Consider the following 20,215-nt stretch of genomic DNA (forward strand, 5'->3'; position numbering starts at 1 on the left):
GCGCGCCCCGTGACGCCATTTTGTCGCGGCCCGTGACGCCATCTTGCGGCGCTCGCTGACGCCGCCTCGTCGCGCCGCCATGGCGCTGTTCTCCATCACCAGGTGCTCGGGGCCGGCGGGACGGTGAGAGCCGGGCTCTGTCGGCCGGGGGCCGGGCCTGACGCGTTCGTTCTCGGCTGTTTCAGGTACGCCGCGGAGGAGGAGGAAGAGGAGGAGGCCGGGGCCGAGGCGCAGGAGCGGGCCCGGGTCCTGCTGGAGCGGCTGCGCGAGCAGGCGAGGGCCCGGCAGCTGAGGCGGCAGCGGGAGGAGAGGCCTCGGGGAGCCGGCGGGGAGCCCGCAGCGGGCGGCGAGGCGCCGAGCCCGGGGAGCGAGGGGCGGGGAAGACCGCGGGGGGAGCGGCGGGCGGCCGCGGAGCGGGCAGCAGGCGGCAGCGCTGAGCCGGGCGGCGGCGAGGAGGAGGAGGAGGAGGAGGAGGAGGAGGATGAGGAGGACGGAGGAGCAGCGCCCACCGAGGAACATGGAGCAGGCGGTGGTGAGCGGGGCTGGGGGGGCCTGGCGTGATGGGGTCGGCGGTTCTGGGCAGAGGGGTACTCGCGAGGTGCCTTTTGAGTACCTTGCTGAGTTTATCTGAGAGTAGTTTGCTTTCTAAAGCCCCTTGTTGCAAGCTTTGGGGGTGAATTTAGTGTAAGGGAAAGAGGGATGTGTGTCAACATAGTCTTCGCTTGCCTCCATGTCACCACCACAATGTTTGACTCTTGTACTTGGATTTAAGAGGCAGGATGAGCTTGCAAATTGTTGATTACATTCTGTGATGTATAATGTTCCCTGTATCACGTGTTTGTAGCACGTTCTGACCTGCAGCTTTGTATTCCTGTTATCTAGATTCTGAAGAAGACGTTAAACAGCAGGAAGATAAAAGAAATCTTAAAAATAAATCTAAAAGGAAGAAGAGGGATGAGGAGACTAAGGGAGCTGAAAGAAAGAAAGCGCGCAGTGAAGGAGCTGAAGGAAACCAAAGCACAAAGGAGGAGCTGCCCTTAGCAGCCTCAGGGGAAGAAGCAACTCCGCCACCTTCCAGCTTGGTGGTTCTCGGAGATTATGACAGAAAGCCCGTGCAGAAGGTAACTAGCTTGACTGAATTTTGATGATGGTTGGGTATGAACAGGCATCTTACCAGCTTGTTTTAATGTATGGTATTGCTCATTTGATGGCAGAAACACTTTGTGACTCTCTCTTTTTCCCCCACTTCAGGTTCAGCCCTTTTTACCACAGTGGCTTGCTCAACCAAAATTACTGCAAAAACGTATCAAAGAGAACCTGATTCCAGTCGGGGATGTCCCAGGAATTCATCCCAAGCTATTGAAAAAGCTGCAGATGAATGGGATAGAGTCCTTTTTTCCAGGTATCTTGATAGTGCTCTTTCTTTCTTTCTGAATTCACTTACCTAATTTCTGAATCTGTTGCTGTATGTTTTATGGGGTCAATGAAATAAAATATAGAACAAAAGCAAACTTAATGCGGTGAAATGATGATACTAGTTTTAACACTTTACTTTCAAAGACTTAGGTAGGCTGAGTAATCAAAATTGGTATATCTAGTCATAAATGCAGTGTCACAGAAGATGTGTTTTGAAGTAGTAGCTCACAGCACCCAAAGGAGAGTGATCTTGCCTGTATCCTCACATTTTTTCCACTTAGTTCCGTACATGTGCTTTATTTCCTTGCCTTCCACCATCTCTTGTACTAACTGGACCAGTCTGGGAACCCGTTCAACTCATTAAAAGCAGCAAAAAGCTGTTAAAAGGAGCAGCAAACTTGAATGACTTCAAAGCCTATAGGAGGTGTTCATTTTGCTCCTTCGCAGATGTTGCTACATTGCTCTGTTGCATAGTATGTGTTTTTATAGGTGTAGTTTGTACTTCAAAAAAAGGATGCTCACAGACAAGCATTCACAGACTTTAAATCTGCCCAGTGTCACCCTAACACAAAGACAAGACACGTATGAGTTGAAAACAATATTTAACACAGTAACATCTATGCTGAGCACTAGAAATAGCTGAATTCTTGAAACGGGAAATCTCCGTATTCAGTGCTAAGCTCACGAATGAAAAAGAACCAGGGAAAAGACAGATAGCATCTCTACTAAGATGTAAGAGAGGAAGACTCAAAAACATCTGTAGCAAGAACAGCACAGATAGGGAAATAGATTCGTTGTATAAAACACTGCTTTCCTAGGTGAGTCTTATCTACAGAGTTAATGAACTGGACTAATGTTTATTCCCATTTTTGTTCAGTTCAGGCAGAGGTGATTCCTGCTATTCTGCAGAGTGCATCCAATGGGTATTTGATGGGGCAGGGAGGATACCGCCCCAAAGACATCTGTGTCTCGGCACCTACTGGCAGTGGTAAAACCCTGTCTTTTGTCATACCAATAATACAGGTGAGTTTACCCCCAGCAAAACGTAGGGCAAATGTTTTGCTTGAACAAAATCGACCCCATCCTGAACTTAGAAGTAGGTTAGAAAGCCAAGGAATTTGTGGATGCAAATTGACAGATTTTTTGCTCAGAGCTGTCTGAAGGAGCTGTATGAGTCCTCTTCACCTCAGCATCCTATTCCTTTTTGCAGACAAGAGGCATAGTGTGAGGAGTTGGGAGGATGGAGGGGAGCAAAACGGAAGCATAAAACTCTGGAAGGTGTCATACCCATCTCTTCTCACCAGCTTAGATACAAGAAGCTCCTTTTCACCCCATTGCTTTCAGAGACTCATTTGGCCTTTGTTTTGGCAGGTTCTGCTAGATCGAGTAGTTTGCCAAGTACGAGCTCTGGTTGTTCTGCCCACCAAGGAACTGGCACAACAGGTACATAATTTAGCTCCTCAGCTACTACTCACTGAGCAGAACTGGGCTGAGGGAAGGGCTGATGCAGGGAATATTTTGTCTGGCTGTTCTGGGTGCAGTTTGAAGACACTGTCAGTGGGTTTGATGTTATTAATGGGAAGTATTACTTTCAGTGATTTTGTTGTGGCTAACAAAGCACATCTCTTTGCAGGTGAGTAAAGTGTTCAACATTTACACTGATGGGACAGGTCTGAAGGTCGTTTTGATTACTGGCCAGAAATCTTTTGCAAAGGAACAGGAGATGCTCGTCCAGAAAAAGTAGGTTAAATGCTCTTTTGATAAGGTTTGTGGGGATTGTAAGCTATTTAATCTCTGTGAACAGAGGTCAAAATGGAGCTTATTGCATCACACCATCATGCAGTAATGATTTTTGATAGTAGGTTTATGACAAAGTGCCTGCTACTACCCCTCTTTGTGGTTGTTGTGTTTTTAGATTTTTGGGGCTGTTCACCAGCTGAGTAGAATGCAAACATTTACCTTGTGCCCACAGGTACAAACGACTGTTAGAGAATTTTGCTGCAATTATTATGCTTTTTCTTCAGGGCAATGAATAATGTCACTTTCTGCTTAAACAGGTAGTACAATGGAGAATAGGGCTTAGTGTCCAGCATTGTCTTTGTGTGCTGGTAAATTGTGTGTTTGAATTTCAATATTTCTCAGTTAAATTAAAAGTTCAATGGGAAAATCTTAAGGTCTTTTGACCAAGGATCTCTTTTATGTGCCTTACAGCGTAGGGAGAAACTTAGTGATGAGCTGCTTGTTCTTTCAGAGTGACAGGCTACTGCAGCCTTGCTGATATCATTGTGGCTACGCCGGGGCGGCTCGCAGATCACATTAGCAAGACCCCGGGGTTCAACCTGACGCAGCTTCGCTTCCTGGTGAGTCAGCTCCGCAGGTGTCCAACCTTAGTGCGAGGTCCATTGGATCTTCCTGCTTTGTTCTTTCATGGTGCATAAATACGTCTCTGTTGGAACTGTTTTGTGGTCTTGGTCTTTGCTTTAGATTGCTCAGGCAGCTGTGTCAAGATGAGAAGTTTTATTCCAACTCGTGACACCCAGGCATCCACGTACTTCCCCTTCTGTCTTATCTTCTTTCAGACACAAATTTGGAGTGAAGCCATATCAGTCAAAAAACAGTTTCAGGGTAAATTATCAGACTGTAGTAGCTTCCACCATATTGGAGTCTGTGCAGAGACATAGCTGCCATCCTATTTTAGATAAAGGTGTTTTTTATCTTTTATGCAAAGACATTGATTGTATTTAAATGCAAATGAATTTGTGTAGTTTGAGTGTCGGGTTGGCTACTGAGCAACTGAAACAAAAGGAAAAGTTTGGAGGTAGAAATTTCTGTCTTCATTTGAGGAACAGCAGGCAAGGAAAGAAATTGTGTGGAATAGAAGCTTCTATACATCTTGCATACAGTTACAAAAGAGAAATACAAGCCGCCTAAGCACAAGACAGTATTTAACAAGCAGTGTTTTTTGTCTTTGTGAATTCAGATCATAGATGAAGCTGACCGTATGATTGATGACATGCACCAGAATTGGCTGAACCAAGTTGTCAAAGCTGCATTCCAAGTAGAAAATGACTCTGGCTCTAACACACTTTTCCAGAGGACCAAACCAGGGCCTGTAACAGCAGCAAGGTAAGTTGCAAAATGCATTTCTTTGAACCATTTGCATGGATGCCAGCACTTAGATGCCTGCTTTGTAGCACACTCACAGGCACTCCCAAAGCCTACTTATTCAGAGAAATGTCTGCCAAATTAAGGCAGCTGCTTCTTCAGAGCTCAAAAAAGCAGGCAGTAAACAGCTGGTGTTAAAGGATATCTTTTAGACTGAAATCTACGTATTGTATTCTTCAAGCTTTCCTTAACTGGACTAAAGCAGCATCAAAAGAATCTTCAAACATTGCAAGTGTTTGAATCATTTGCACATTATCTATAGCAATGCCCTCTGGCAAGCTAAGTAATGAATTTGAAGGAAAATGCTAGAACTGTGTCTGCAGCTGCTGTTTTCAAATAGCAGGATAGAGATGTGTCAGAAACTGAGTTCAGCAACCAAGGAAGGAAGGAACTAGGATGGGAGCAAGGGTGACCAATGTGTGTTGTGCAGCTGAGTTGAGAATGCTGATCCAGTTCCACCTCTGAACTCTATAAAACAAGGGTAGAAAAAAAACCACTGGAAAGGCCCAGAGCAGGAGAAGAGCATCAAAAAGAGTTAATTGCTTCCCTTGTAACATCACCTGAAAGTACTTCTGGAGGAAGTCCTTTGCCCTAACCTCAAAGCTCAGTTTCCCTGTACTATTTATTTCAGCTGCTGCTATCCTCAGATACCTTTACAGAAACTGCTGTTTTCAGCCACGCTGACCCAGGACCCAGAGAAACTGCAGCAGTTGGGCTTGTTCCAGCCTCGCCTCTTCACATCTGTATATTCTGAGAAAAAACCACTCATAGATGGAACAGAGACTGAACAAGATACTGAAGAGAAATACACACTACCTGAGGGGCTATCGGTATAACATTAATTCTCTTGCAACCATTAAAGTAACTTTATTTGGTAGCTGTTAAAAAAAACGAGGTGCTTGAATAAGTTATACTAGAAGATTAGTTTAACTTTGGAATAATGTTTGTAGCCTATCTATTAATACAGCTTTCATATGATGCCTTGTGATACAGAGGTACTGGGAGAAAGTGGCTTTGGCAGTATTTATGACCCAGAGAGCTCTGCCTTTGCTGAGTAATGAGCAAATGGATAAGCATTCATTTGGTTAGGATTAGAATTCTTTAGAATTCAACTGTCTTCATGCAGAATTAAATTCCCTATCAATAGGGAGTGGAGATATGAAGTAATAATGTATTAGTACTTTTCAACTGTGCTTTACATACGTACGTATAACATGCATTTCAAGGCGTGTGGTTACAGGTCACCCAGTAGACAAGAAGGCAGTGCATGTTGTTACTTGCCATGGAGAAGTGAGATCACTCGAACAACATAGTTCTCCCACCTCTACCTTGTGTTGTGTTCTCCCAGCCCGTTGCTGTGACTTGTTCTAAGGGCAGTGACATTGTGGGGTCCGGTTTTGTTGCTATTAGTTGCAAAACATTCAAGACTGTGTAGGTCACAGGCAGGTGGTGGGTTTCAGTGAAGGTAGCCTGGCAAGAAATAATTTTTGTCTCTGAATTTCTTCCCTGCTGACTGCAGCAATGTTACGTGCCTTGTGACCTGAATTCCAAGCCTTTGCTCCTCTTGCATTTCATGCTGACAATGAAGTTTACCCGGGTGTTGTGTTTTACCAACTCCAGGGAGGCGTCCCACAGGTGAATGAACACATTAATGAGATCACTTGGCACATATCTACTGTAGTGATGTTACAGAGTTAGGTAATGAAGTGACCATTTCTATCCCATTTGCCTACAGATTGTTCCTGCTGGTTCAGGCCTTCGGTGGAATCACTGTGGCTGAATTTTCTTCCCGGTTACCCCCCAATGAGAGACAGAGAACCATGAAAGAATTTGAACAAGGAAAGATACAACTGTGAGTATGTTAAATAAGTTTCCTGCATGTCTTCCAATATAGGTTATTTCTAGCATGAAAAGGTAGTTAGAATCAAGAAGATACTTAAACAGGGTCCCCTGTAAAACAGAGCATGTGGGAAACAATTTAAAAAATGGGTGTGGGACTTGGTCTTTTGACTTATGAACTGTATTTACACCTGCACGTGAACTGGCCTGTTGTGTTATTTTATAACAAGCAGTAGAAGTTTCTGCTTATTCATGTTGTTGCCCAAAATGTAGATGCAGTTCTGAAAAATCTTAGCTTTACTGTCTGTGGTTAGGGGAATCTGGTGCTTACTGGAAGAAAATAGATGTTGCTGCTAGAACTACATATAGTACTAGTGCTTCCTACCAAAGAAACCCCCAATCAGACTGTCAGACAGTTTTACTTCTATTCATTTTTTTGATTTACTTTGTGATTGTGGTAACCATATGGGATTGCAGCTATAAAATGTCCCTGAGAAGAAGGTAAATATTATTTTCTGGATTTTCTTTTTGTCCAAACCCTATGTGTTTAAATTTTTCCTTTACTACTGGAATTTCACACCTTGCTGTGTGCATTCAGTACATTTAAGAAGTTTTCAGATGGTTTACGTGTTTGTAACCTCTGGTGTGCTGGGAGCTGTCTTGATCAGTGTCGTGTGTTTGGAGAACCTGGAAACACCAAGCAGCTTTTCATGTACAGCTGCAGTGGAACTTAGAACAGACAGCTAATAACGCCATTTACGTAAGGGAGTGATATATAGTGCTGTTTTCCTGCTCAGAGGTCAGAAGCTGGCTACCCAGTTTGAGCAGAGATTAGCAAGAGTTGTGCTGTGTTCAGTTGTTTTTTGTGTGTGTAGTGCAAGAGGAATTACCTAAAAATGACTATGTATTTAAAACCAGGTTAATCAGCACAGATGCCACTGCTCGAGGGATTGACATTAAAGGAGTGAATTGTGTGATAAACTATGACGCACCTCAGTTCATCAGGGCATACATTCACCGGTAGGTAAGATGACCAGGAACAAAAGGAAGATATTTGAGCTTGGTTTTCTTTGAAATATTTAGCATAAGTAACATGCACTTAAAAGGTGTTCTATTAGCTTTCGATTTATTTATTTTTTTAACTTCAATATGCAAATAGCTTTTTAAATCAGAATTTAATTCCTAGCATCACCAGAGCAATGTACTATTAAAATAGAGAACTGGAATAGAGAAGTAGAATAGAACTAGAATATAGAACTAGAACTTTTGTATAACCCTGTTATACACAATGTATTTTACAGGAGTTAGAAATATTGTCCTGGACAGCATCAAGTTAAGTTTCCAGATGCTTAGAAGACTGCAGAGGCTCTGCAGCTGTAAATGAGCCCTGGAAATGTTCATCCTTTGTAACATATGGCTAGGCCTGCTGTGCTAGACTCAAAAATCTTAGAATCATACTTTCCTTACATCTGAAGAATTTCATAATGGGACTTGTGAAGCTGATAGTGGCAGCAACTACATGGCTAAGTTGACTTGATGCTCCTTTTTCTGATTTCAGGGTTGGAAGAACGGCTCGTGCAGGAAAAGCTGGCTTAGCTTTCAGCATGGTCCTTAGAATTCAGGTATGTCATTGGTATAAAATTCATTTGAAAAGGAAGCATAGAGAGGAGAGTAGGGAAGATAAGGGTCATACAACTTTCCATCTTCTCCAGTCAGCTGAGTTTTGTACTTGGAAATTTCTATTCAGTTATTCCCTGACTAGGCAGCATGTTCCAAAATGTGCACATTTTCTAGCTGATAGGCAGTGGGGTGTCTCAACTCCAGTGAAGGGGAGGTACTTTCATTTCTTCTTCTATTGTATCTGTTTTGTTACACAGGAACGCAGGTTTCTGCGGATGTTGAAAGATGCTGGCATCCCGGACATAAAGAAGCACTTGGTGAAGGGCAAGTCATTAAAGCCGTTGGTGCAGCAATATGAGGAAGCTCTGTCTAAGCTTGAGAAGACAGTCAAGGTAACTGCCACAGGAAAGAAATTTTTAAAAATCAAACTACAGCTTACACGGTTCATTGCAACTCATGACGAGCACAAGTATCAGAGTCCAGAAACCTTCTCTTTAACTGAGCTGTTTCTATGTCAGTATGAAGGAAGCTTTTTTGGGTGCATCATTATGAAGTACTTGGAAAGGGTTGGGAGGGGAGGAAGATTTTCTGTTAGAAGGGTAGACAGTATTTATGGTGTTCCCTTTTTTTCTACTGGCTTTCTCTTCATCTCTTGAGCTTGGGTTTTGGCAGCTATCCAGAGGCAAGCAAACGAAATGCAGAGATTGAGTTGCCTTTTGTCATTCCAGAGTTTTAAGACGGTAATTTACAACCATGTTGATTTACAGCCATGCTCAAGTTGGGTATATCAAGCCAGGAAAGTCTTATCCACAGTCCCTCCCTTACACACCATTAGGAAGGTTGAGAGCTTTCAGACAGAAGCAGGGTAGCATTTAACTTGTCAGATTGGTGGACTAGGGATCCATAATGGACATTCTTGTGCTGTACAGTGTGGGGAAGTGTTCTGCTTTCTACTTTGAGGACTCTTGATAAACATCTGTCCTTGAAAAACTATGATTTTGAGTTGCAGATTAGGAGTGTCAGAGAACTGGGCAGAAAAGATCGTTAAATTGTCCCTTTGCTCCCTGAAGTCCCTTCTGTGTGACCCTGAGACAGGAGCATCTTCAGTCACCTTCTCAACTTTAATTTTGAATAGGGTGAGCAAGCACAGAAACGAGCCTGAACGAATGCAAGCAGAGGAGGCTGTTTCATCGCGCTGAAGCTGCTGAGCTGGACTATACTACGTAGCACCGTAACACAGAGATACAGTTCCAGAGCTCAAGGGTTGTCTCCTCTAGTTTATCATATCTTAAGTCAGCTATTACAGACCTTGTTTCCATTTCAAGGACACGGGTAACACAGTTCACTTACTGGTTTTCAAAAAAGAAAAAAATGCATTAAAAAGGACTTTGCATCATACCCTACTGGCATATGTAAAACCAGCGAAGAGCTTGACACCGTTTGGAAGCTTGTGCCTGAAGGAACTGCTGGTCACCAAAGGTCTGGGCTGTGCCCTTCTTGCCTCTGAACTGGGCCAGGTCACGGTTCTGCTGTACCGTGCAAGGAGCAGTATCTGCAAGGGCATAAAAGCGTAAAAACCTGTGCAGTGTCTGTAACAGAATACTGTTTGAAGAGCTGTTCTAGGCTGAAGGGCCTGGAACTTTTAAATAAATACTATGTATAAATATTTTTTAAAACATTCAGTGTCTGTTAAAGATTCCTGGGTACCGGGATGGAGATAGCGCTGAGTGGATTTTTGGTTGCGCAGTCTTGTGCCTTTGGTGTTTCCTTGCCTGCGTTGTTTCATTCAGGGGCAGTGGTAGCAGCAGATACTGTTACATATGAGGCTAGTATTAATGCAGGGTGAAATGTCTAATGTCTGCAGTCAACTAGTAACAGTATGAGCCATAAGTCTGTATTTGACACATGCCACTGATATTTTTAGCTGCCCCGGGCAGAAGGCTTAGAACTACCACGCAGCTGTAGCCTCCAACCACCCTTGAAGACCTTCAGCAGGAAGTGCCCCGGCACTGCCTTGTTATTTTGTAAAGCAAAATAATTGTACACCGGTGTTAGCAATACATTAACGGAGAAAAAGGAAGGGGAAGGTGCTGGAAAGCTTGGGGGGATGGATGGCAAGAGAGGTGGCTGCATACTGTAAAGGGGGGATTGTAGCAGTGAAGCCAGCATCTGCCTTCCTGCTGCCTGAGTGTCCTCCTCTGCGCTGTCAGGCTGGTTTTGCTTAGCACGGATGGTGGAGCAGGAGAGTAAAACCAGAGCTCTGAGCTCCTCTGGGCACACACCTGGGGCTTTGCCGCTGGTGTGCCGATCCAGTTTGCTCCTGGCGTTGTTCCTCATCCTTACACGATGATAGACAATCACAGAATCACAGAATCGTAAAGGTTGGAAAAGACCTCCGAGATCATCTGCTCCAACCGCCCCCCTACCGCCAATACCACCCGCCAGACCATGTCCCCTTGTACCACTCAGGATGGACTTCCGCTGACACTACACCGGGTTCTAATGGCAGGGGGCGAGAGCCCGCCCCGCAGCACGCCCCTCGGCTCGGCTCGGCTCGGCTCGGCCCTGCGGGGCGGGGCCGGGCGCTAACGGGGCGGGGGCTCCGGGGCCGAGCAGGGCCGGGCCGGGCCGATCCCATCCGAGCCGTGCCGGCGGAGGGAACGGCGGCAGCAGCATGGGGCTGGAGCTGTACCTGGACCTGCTGTCGCAGCCCTGCCGGGCGCTCTACATCTTCGCCCGCACCAACAACATCCCCTTCGAGTTCAAGCACGTGGAGCTGATGAAGGGTGAGTGGTGGCGGCGGGGGGAGCCCCCCAGGAACCCCCCCGGAGCCCCTCGGGGGGTGCTGGGCCCGGGGCTGTGCCTCGCGTAAACGGGAGCTGTGCAGGTGGGGGCTTGTCCTGCCCACCCGGGGCAGCTGGTACCCCTGGGTGCTGCATCGGGTCCTGCTGCCCGTGGCACTCATCCTGACGGGGCTGAGCAGAGGCTCACGAGGATGGTGAAGGCGTGGGGGGGACAGCCCGGTGGCCGGGAATCTGAAAGCTGTGAGCTCCGGAAGGGAAGCGTTTCAGGTTGTTTGGAAGCCAACCAGGAGATGGTAGGCACCTGCCCGAGAGGTAGGCTATCTTTCTGCCAAAGGTTGCCCAAAGATCTGCATCTCCTTTCTTTGCAAGAAAAGCTGGTGAAAACTGTCCTTCAGCCTTTTCAGAGCTCTGCAGGATTTGAAATTGAGTTAACGTATTGGCCTGAAGAACCAAGTAAGGTGAGAAGGCTTCTGGGGCTGAAACTGATAAAGAAACAAAAGAGGCTCCAGCTTTAAAAAAACAAACCTCAGGCGTGTTGTGGTTGAGGCTCTGGGTGTTCCCCTTCATGCCTTGGCTGTTCATTGAACACGCCTCGCTGCTTCTTTCTTCACTCGCTCCTCTCGGTAGGAACAGATTTTGCTGTTCCTTGCAGCTGGGGGTAAGCCCATCCTTTCCCTTCTTTCCCAGCGAGCTCTTGTGGCGTGATGCAGAGCTGCCGAAGAGGAGACTGGTGGGCAAGCCGTGAGAGCATTACGGGAACGGAGAAACTGAAAGAGATGTCAGGAAACTGAGAGGAAGAGAAGTGAAATCAGTCACAGCTTTCCAGTGCTCTGTGCCCCGTGGTGACAGAGTTTGCATTTGGTCAATGGATTTTAGAGGGGCAGTTTGGCTTACAGGAATGCTAAAGGTGCATCCCACTCCTGGCGCACCTCCCTTTCCTCTGGGGGGCTCCTGAGAGCTGGGCTCAATTACCCCAGGATCTGGGTGCTGGACAGAGGGCACACTGGCCCCAGAACGAGCCCTCCCTGGGGGATGCACTGTGCTGTGACACGTGCCAGTGTTTCAGCAGTGCCAGTGTCTCAGTACGTAAGGACCAAGTGAGGGGACGGTCGCTGTGATTTGTGCTGGCAGCTGGTTCAATTGTGGCCCACCTGAAAAGCTGTTGGATCCAGTAGGGTAGGTCTCAAGGAAACAGGGAAAGAGTGAGAAAGAGATAAAAATCACACAACACTCCAGAGACACCCGAGGATCGGAATCTGTGACCTGCGTGTAGGAAATGACAGTGTCTTTTTGAAAAGGGGTGGAGGAGACAGGCTGCAAGCCAAATAACAAGGGGAATAGTCACAAATCAGGTTTGCCAAGTGCTAGGAAAACTAAGACCTTTTCCAGAGCATCTCCCCGGGCACAAAGATTCTCAGTTGACTCATGCAGAGGGTTAGATATTAGAGAAACTTGAATACAGATACACAAGTATGACTGAAGCCAGGGGGCTGGAAAAGGCTGGCACAAACAAAGGTGTGTGGGATTGGGTCCAGATGTAGTGAAGCACACTGAGACTTCAAATGAACAAAACATCTCCAGTCAGGTTCGCTCTCTGCCTACTTTCTGCGGGAAAATATCTATTTAGTCTGAGGGCTAAAAAGATAGTTGAATGTAAATTACCTTATATTCCAGACCAAAAAAAAAAAAACAAAAAAAAAAACTTTGCTTTCTCACTGTCCTTGTGGTTAACCCATCGTCTTTGTGATACTGAGATCCCTTTCCCTTTCTTCCAAGCTCTAGGTTTGGTGTTCGCTCTAGGTTTGTACCCTGACAGGTAACCTCCAAGCACAGACTTTGTGCTGATACAGTCCTGATTTGACAAGCACTGCTGGTATGAAAGGACTCTTAACAACCTCTTGACAAAGGTCAGAATGGTTCTGGTATGCAGGCAATAAGCTGACATCATAGGGCAAAGCCAGTATTCACCCTGCAGCACTTTTCGATTGCTTATAAATTTAAACAGGACTGTACTTGTACAGTCAAAGCTGGAAACGTGAGGCCAGATGGTCCCCATGGACTCCTCAGGTGTTCCCAGATGGGTGCTGAGCATCACTGGCGAGTAAAATGTCTTGTTCCCCTCCTCAGGGCAGCACAGGACCGAGGAGTTCAGGAAGGTGAATATGCTGATGAAAGTGCCAGCACTAAAGGACGGTTCTTTCACCTTAGCAGAGAGGTAAGGCTCGAATAAGCTCAACCCTCTACTGAAGTATTGGTTGTCCTAATGCTTGGATTCTGCCAGTGTGCTGCTGCATCTCTACTGGGAGACTCCAGCGCAGACAGTTGCTTGCCTCTTCCTTGTACATAAAATAAACTTGTGTTTTACGGGAAGCTTTCTCTTGTAAGCAACTCAACCAGCATTGAGTGGGAAAAATCCGTGAGCTGCTGCTTGGAGCCACCTTGCATATAGGCAGTGTTTCTGAGCTAAAATACCTGTCCACATGTTCTCCAGCTCTCTGCCGTCAGCGGAGGGCTGTAGTTCAATGCACTACATCTGACAGAAGGCACCTGCTGCAGGATGGACAGGCAACGCAAAGCTCTGATTTGGTGTGAACTCATTCTGCGGTTCATATTTGCTCAAAAATGTCCATGGGCTAACTGTACAGCAGGCCATGTCTGCCTCAGTGTGCTGATATATCAGATAATTGCTGTCCACGAGCAGCTGGTCAAGCCAGCACAAACTGCCATGTGCCGTGACTACCTGACAGTTAATGCAAATGCAAAATTCGGGGGAGGGAGAAAAGACAAGGTGCTTTCATCTCAGATTGCCTGATCACTGCTGTCTTGTTCGCTGGCAGCATCGCGATCCTCCTGTACCTGGCCCGGAAATTCAAGACTCCTGATCACTGGTACCCCGCTGACCTGCAGAAACGGGCTAAGGTGGATGAGTACCTGTCATGGCAGCATGTCAACATTCGTGGGAAGGGGAGCAAGCTGTTCTTAACTAAGGTAAGATCATTATACACTTAAAAACTGAGTGTTACAGCCCAGGAAGTAGCCCCGTGTGCCAGGCCTTTCTAAGCAAATGTACAGGCAAGGTGACAGATGGGAACAAAACTGGATCTGGGATTGATGTGGCTGATCAGCGGAGCCAGGTCTCTGCCTAACTGAACTGGTCCGTATCCTTCACGCCGTAGCCACAGCTCCATGCACGCCCTGAGGTCTGTGGGGCTCGTCCCTTGTAGATGCAGTCTGGAGCAGCACGTCCCGTGTGTGTGTCCTGGGTGAGCAGCAAACAGCAGATACAGCTCGCTGGCTTCTGCCCAGCTTCGTGGTAAGAATGAACCTCCCACTGGAAAACAAAATGCAGCTGCTTGGAGATGATGCAGCCTTCCCCTGAGAGAAGACACTTGTGGTTGAAATTTCAAACTTTCTAGGGAGGAGACACAGACAGACAGGAAGCAATGGACACTAATGTTAATCTGTCATGGGAGAGGAGCAGTACCAGCTGTTCTTGTGCATGGCTGGTGGACAATCCTCAGAAGAAGGCAGGTGGAGGCCTGGACTAAATTTGGAGGGAAACATGAAAAAAGCAACTTTTTTCTTCTCCTTGTCAGGTGCTGCTGCCTCTCCTTACGGGCCAGCCACTGTCTCCAGAGAAACTGGAAGGTGTTACTGAAGAGCTGAACGTTGTTCTGAAGCAGTTCGAGGAGAAGTTCTTGCAGGACAAGCCCTTCATCGTGGGCAACGAGATCTCCCTGGCAGACCTCGTAGCACTGGTGGAGCTCATGCAGGTGAGCATCAGCTGCAATGCTGTTGGATACGCAAGTTGGGTTGTGGGCAGGCCAGGCCAAGGGCTGGCTGCAGCACCACTTCCTTCGTGCCAGACCTTTTTCTCCACAGTTTACTCTTTAGTGAAGTTAAAACTTGTTCCCTTTTGACTTTGATCAGAACTGAGTTTTCCAGGAAACACCTACTTTGATGGGACACTTCTCTCTATAGAAGTTTGGACAAAATTCCCATTTTCTTGTATTTCTTCTAGGAAAAAAAAAAGATAAATTACAAAGTAGGCAGAGAAGAATGAAGGAGGGATTGGAAGAACAGCTCCCTTAGATCAGGAATTCAGGAGGAGAGAAAGTAAACTCTGCGTTTGTCTTGAGGGAGCTGAATGTCTGGTTCTTGTTAACCACTGCTTTGTCTTTTAAGTGGCAGAATAGGGACTCCTCGCCCTAATTCCTAGACAGAAGTACTGAAGCACTGCCCATGCTGTCTGGGAAGAGAATCACCTTCTATTTTAGGTGAGAATAGATCTATTAGATTTTCTCAAAGTACCAGGATCAGTGTCATAAAATGAGCCACAGAAAGTACGGGTATTTAGATGAGACACTGGTGTGCATGGACCTCTGTGTTCCACGTCAGGCAGTTCCTGGGTTAGCCGTGGCTGCGCTTTTGCTGCAGGTCACAGGGGACAGCAACTGCTGAGGATGACAGCTCTTGCTTCCTGCAATCTAAGAGCCAGAGATGATCTCCACCTAATAAACTCCATGACTTTCTGCTGACTTGAGCTAGAGGCACATCTGTGCTCCGTTCTGGTCCCAGCCCTGGCAAACACCTCGGCTGACTGCTGGCAGGAAGCCTCACGCCCAGGTTCTGTTGCTCTCTCTCTGCAGCCTGTCGGTGCTGGCTACAACCTCTTTGAGGAGAGGCCAAAGTTAGCGGAGTGGCGCAGTCGGGTGGAAGAAGCGGTGGGGAAGCAGCTCTGCCAGGAGGCGCACGAAGGGATCTTGAACGCCAAGAATTTGACCGCTGATAAAATTGCACCTGAACTGCTGGAGCACTTCAAGCACCAGCTCCTAAAGCAGTCTAGCTAGAATTAGCTAATTCCAATCAAATTAAAATGAATTATTTTGTGCAGGCTTTTTCTAATATTTCTGCATTTCCTTTAAAAATCATATGAAAACACCATTCCACAAAATGCACTTCAATTACAGCCTTTCTGCAACTGAAAAGGGAAGAAAACTAAGTCTTAAACAGACTGCAGTGAGCTGCTTTCCTCTCTCGTCCACTACAGATATATGATCTGCAGCCCTATAGGCTTTTCTTTCTTGCTCTACCACCACTGGATCTGCTTCAGGACAGAGGCAATTCAGTCCACGTGGGAACAGGGCTAGTCAGAACTGCCCTTTTTGGCAGAGGTTTCCTGAAAGGGTGGCAGAACAGAGCTACCTGAAACAAGGCATTTTAGTTGTAGAAAAAGATACTCACTTTGCAGCAAGCCCAGTTGGAAGATTTTTGCTCACTTGGTAAAGAGAATGGCCAAGAACCAGCCCTTGGCTGGGGGACCCTGCCCAGGAAGGTATGGGAGCACCTGGCCACTAGAGGCTGCTGCATTACGTGTCGGAATAAAGGGACACAGCACCCGAGGAGCAAGGAGGCTGTGCAGGTTTTCGAGTGAGGTCTGGGAAGGATGGGGTGAATCCCATGAATAAAGGTCCTCAACTGTAGACTTCTGCCATAATCTACAAAGAACAGACTGCACAGTTGAGAAAAGCTGCTTTTCTAGGTGAAACCACTGCCAACCACACAATCCCCCTCCTCAAGCCATATTGGTGCTCTGTCCTTTCCCCCGAGCTGCCCTGTCAGCTCGATGGAAGACATTTAAGCCAGGTTCTGCACTGCTGAACGCTGCTGTGGCTGGGCCAGTACCTGTGGCAGAGGGAGCTGTGGTGGCCAGCCCCAGGGTGAGTGGAGTGCCGAGCTGGTGAACCGGCCAGTGCCTCAATACTGTCAATGTTCCACTACTCTTCTGTCGTGTCAGATTCTCCAGTAAAGTTAATGGTTACACTTACCATGTGTAGTTCTGTTTGGATTTGTAAACAGGATTTGGAAGGGAGCGGCCATGGATTCATTACACACACTTGCGTAGCTGCCTTCATAACCTCTTGGCTGTGTCCTTTTGTACCCCTCTTGCCTTCCTGTCCTCTTCCTGTCTCTGTAACCTTCCATTTCCAGGTAAGAGCCATGACGAGGGTTCTAGTTTCCAGGACTGTTTTTTTCCTCCTTATTAAGCACCAGTTGCAGCTGGAAGTCTGTCTGTCTCTGCGCTGTGGTCTGCTAGATGGTTACACCACCCACAGTGGTGGCAGCGTGGTATGCTGGGGGTGAGATGTCGGCCACCTCAGCCACGCCCCAGCATACCACAGCAGGTTAAGTGACTCAGTGCTCAGAAAAGGTGAAAATAGCTGCAGTCTCACACTCTCACCAGGACCTGCTGTTTTGGAGGGGTAAGCCAGCTGTCTCTTCTGTGTTTTTTCCTGAGTAAACCTGCCCTCTAGTTCAAAAGGGCACCATGAACCAGAGCTTGCAATGCACGTCCCTCAGGGCCGAGATACACCAGCCAAGCAGGCCGGTCCCCTTTTCATTCTTCCAACCTGCAGGAAATCCTAAACGTCAGTGGTGAAAAAAACAGATTTACCCCCAAACTCTTTCGGTTTCTGTGCTGACACAGACAGAGGATACTTGTCTTCTCACCTGATTTTTATTGGTATGTTTGTTGAGGACAGCCTGTTGAACTCCAGCCAGAAAACTCAGTGACAGCAGCTTTCTTCTGGCCTTGAGAGTGCTTGCATGGCTGCTACCTGACCAGTAACCTCTCTAAGTGCTGCACTGGTCCTCTGCTGTAGCAGTTTGCCTGCAGTGCTACACCCAAAGAAAATGGCCTGTTTATGCCATACTGCCAACCACTTCCTTTCTTTTATAACTTGCAGCTTACCACATCCACCTGGCTGGGCCTCAGTGCACCATCGGAATAAAATAGTTCCTTCCTTGCTACCTCACCAAAGCCATCCCACCTTGCTGCACTCTCTCCTGTTGGCACCTTTTGTACTTCGTGTAACTTCAGACTCCTGACCTCCAACTTCTCGCTTTTTTGTAGAGAGTAAACTTCCTATTACCAGCACAGTAAATTCCTCAGCTTCTGTTCAACTATAAACAGAATAGAGACAATCAAAACCAAGAGCGAAATGTACAGAGTACTAATCTTGGCAGAGACCTCAAATGTTAGCAGTGCCTTTCTTGATATACATTTCCTTGCAGAATCTCTAGATAGGGCTGCTGTGCATGCGAAACCATTGCATGAGCCAAAGCAAATAGTGTCTTTTTTTTTTTCTTATTTATGATACCTACAGCACAAGAGCTCTGTGTAAGAGAGTCTTGACCCAATTTTCTGCTTGTTTGAATAAAGCACAATTTCCCTAAAGGTCACCCATTGTGTGCTCTTGCAAGGACGCTGCCTTCAAAAACAAGTTAGAACTATGCCTTTTGTCTCGTGCTCCTCTGTTGCCAGTGTCACAGAGGATGAACACACAGATCAGCTACTGCCTCTCTCCAGCATGGTCATGATGACAGGAGATTTCAATTTTTTCCCCATAGTATTATCCATCTGCTCAAAGCCCATCTGAGTCCCAGGTTCTTGTTCAATGAAGCTGCATGCACAGTGACCACTGGCATTTCAGGCCCACCTGTGCATGCAGGACAAAACACCTCCCCACAGTTACTCCTCGCACGGCAATAGAGTTGTACAACAGATAAATCTGCCTCGCTGGTGTTTGTTTTTTTTTTCTCTCTAAATCACGGAGATAGAGTATCTCATCCTTGTACTTTGCCTTCTGCTTTCTCTCCACCTCCCCCATTTGGTTCATTTGTGTCATTTGATCTTGGCTTGGTTTCAGGCCCTAGGCTAAGAGCCCCAAGAGCAGCCCTCTTTACCTGCCAAAACCCAACAGGTTGTGCAAGAGTTTTGCATGCCTCAGTACACTGTTCGGTATCCACTCTCCTGAATATGGAGAGATGTTATACCTCCCATGACAGTTTAAGTTGCTGTTCTGAATCATTTTCTTTAATTTTTGCCAGGGACTATTTGTAAAGAGGTGAGAGCCTGTGCTTTCTAGAATGAAACAAAACTGTGATACACTAAATCAAAAGAAAGTTTAAAAAACAGATACATACCCCAAGACATTTTCTAAATGATTAAGAAATACAATGCAAAACCTACTGCATTTTTTCTTGACAGTGCCTACAAGTACGGGGAGGAAAAACTTCCTTTGAAGTGATGGAACTAAATTAAAATACTGTGCTAGAACTCTTGTCAAAAATAATGCAATAAAATGTCATATAATGTGACCAGATTAAAAATATCTCTTTGGTTGTGTGGGTTGTGCAGTGCAGTCAGCAAACTGGAGAAAGACTTACAGAAGGAACTTTTCCAGGACCCATGAAAAAAGTCCTTGAAAACCCAGATAGGACTAATGGCTCCACTGAACCATGAATCAAGGATCAAAGTGAACCCACACTACTGATCTTGCTACCCACCACTGGGATCAACGAACTCTCTTCAGTGATATTTTAGAAGGACTTCTGACCATTTTGAAGCACAAATGACGTTTCTGCCTATTGCTACCTGTGCAGAACCACATTCATGCTCCTTTTCCCCATTCCCTTACCATTTAAGATTTCCTTGCACTGAAGGAGTTTGACGTGAGCTTAAGCACCTACCACAATACTCTATAAGCTTTTGTCTCTGGCATGTTGTGCTGCATGCAGGTGCTCTAGAGCGTAACAGGAACTAAAGCGTGTACACAGCTCCTCTCAAGCTATTCAGGCCAAGAAACTGGAAAAAAATATATTGCGCAGTTCTAAATCTGAAAAATTCTTCCAGAAAATAGGTGTGTGGTGCAGTGAACTCAATACTTGATGTTGAGACACAGGTTGTTCGAAAGGTTCATAGACTGACCAGTCTAACAGAAATCCCTGTTCTTAAGAAACTGTCAGAGCAGAAGCCTTGGCAAAGCGATATTAAACGAAGCACCTGAGAGCATTCCAGTTTTTAATTTATGCAGTCAATGATCTCACTGCTCAGCATCTGAACCTCTTCACCGTCCTTTGTAACGGTCCTTTGTACAGGTAGAACAGCAACTGGTCCTCCAGCTCCCTCTCTTTGAGGTTCTCATGGCTGTTTCAAAGGATTTGTGTGTGACGTGTGAGCTCTCTGGCACAGCACTGATAACAAGGTGTCGCTGAGCTGAGGTGGGTTTGACTGGGGGTGACTTTGCTTTGAGTGGTTCAGCTGCTGTGAGAGTCAATGACGTCCCTGTACTTACCAGCACGTCGCTGTCCCCGAATCGCACAGCTGAGAAACACTGTGGGTGCATGCGAGGACTCAAATTCAGCCTCAACTTTAGTTCTCCTCTGCTCACGTGGAGATCTTAAATGACAAGTAACAGGGAGAAAGGAGGGCCACTGGCCTGTGAAGTGCCTGCAGAGAAGCCTTCCATGCTCCACTGCCACCCTCCGCGTCAGGGTGTCACCTCACCACACTGTGCAGGGCGCGTGAC

General features: G+C 46.5%; 2 protein-coding genes and 1 long non-coding RNA gene across 3 annotated transcripts in view; 2 read left to right on the plus strand and 1 right to left on the minus strand.

The window, feature by feature from the left end:
* DDX51 (DEAD-box helicase 51) lies at positions 1-9,718 on the plus strand. Its single transcript, XM_066978652.1, has 16 exons — positions 1-102; positions 186-532; positions 883-1,121; positions 1,252-1,402; positions 2,294-2,439; positions 2,788-2,859; positions 3,050-3,156; positions 3,668-3,776; positions 4,397-4,542; positions 5,213-5,411; positions 6,101-6,216; positions 6,317-6,433; positions 7,339-7,440; positions 7,979-8,042; positions 8,298-8,432; positions 9,176-9,718. The coding sequence occupies exons 1-16, from the start codon at positions 80-82 to the stop codon at positions 9,200-9,202; spliced, it is 2,100 nt and encodes a 699-aa protein (XP_066834753.1). The 5' UTR covers positions 1-79; the 3' UTR covers positions 9,203-9,718.
* LOC125182806 (uncharacterized) overlaps positions 9,456-20,215 on the minus strand; it is an 11,413-nt gene continuing 653 nt past the window's right edge. The window contains exons 2-3 of the long non-coding RNA XR_010825432.1: positions 11,370-20,085; positions 9,456-9,592 (exon numbers count right to left, since the gene is read on the minus strand). This is a non-coding gene — a long non-coding RNA (uncharacterized lncRNA). The remainder of the gene's footprint in view (positions 9,593-11,369; positions 20,086-20,215) is intronic.
* LOC106031442 (glutathione S-transferase theta-1) lies at positions 10,633-16,672 on the plus strand. The gene is made up of 5 exons (XM_013173816.3): positions 10,633-10,826; positions 12,972-13,059; positions 13,682-13,832; positions 14,441-14,617; positions 15,494-16,672. Exons 1-5 carry the CDS (start codon positions 10,715-10,717, stop codon positions 15,692-15,694), a joined length of 729 nt encoding a protein of 242 aa, XP_013029270.2. The 5' UTR covers positions 10,633-10,714; the 3' UTR covers positions 15,695-16,672.

Source organism: Anser cygnoides, chromosome 17 (genome assembly GCF_040182565.1).
Source record: "Anser cygnoides isolate HZ-2024a breed goose chromosome 17, Taihu_goose_T2T_genome, whole genome shotgun sequence".
NCBI classification, from domain to species: Eukaryota; Metazoa; Chordata; class Aves; order Anseriformes; family Anatidae; genus Anser; species Anser cygnoides.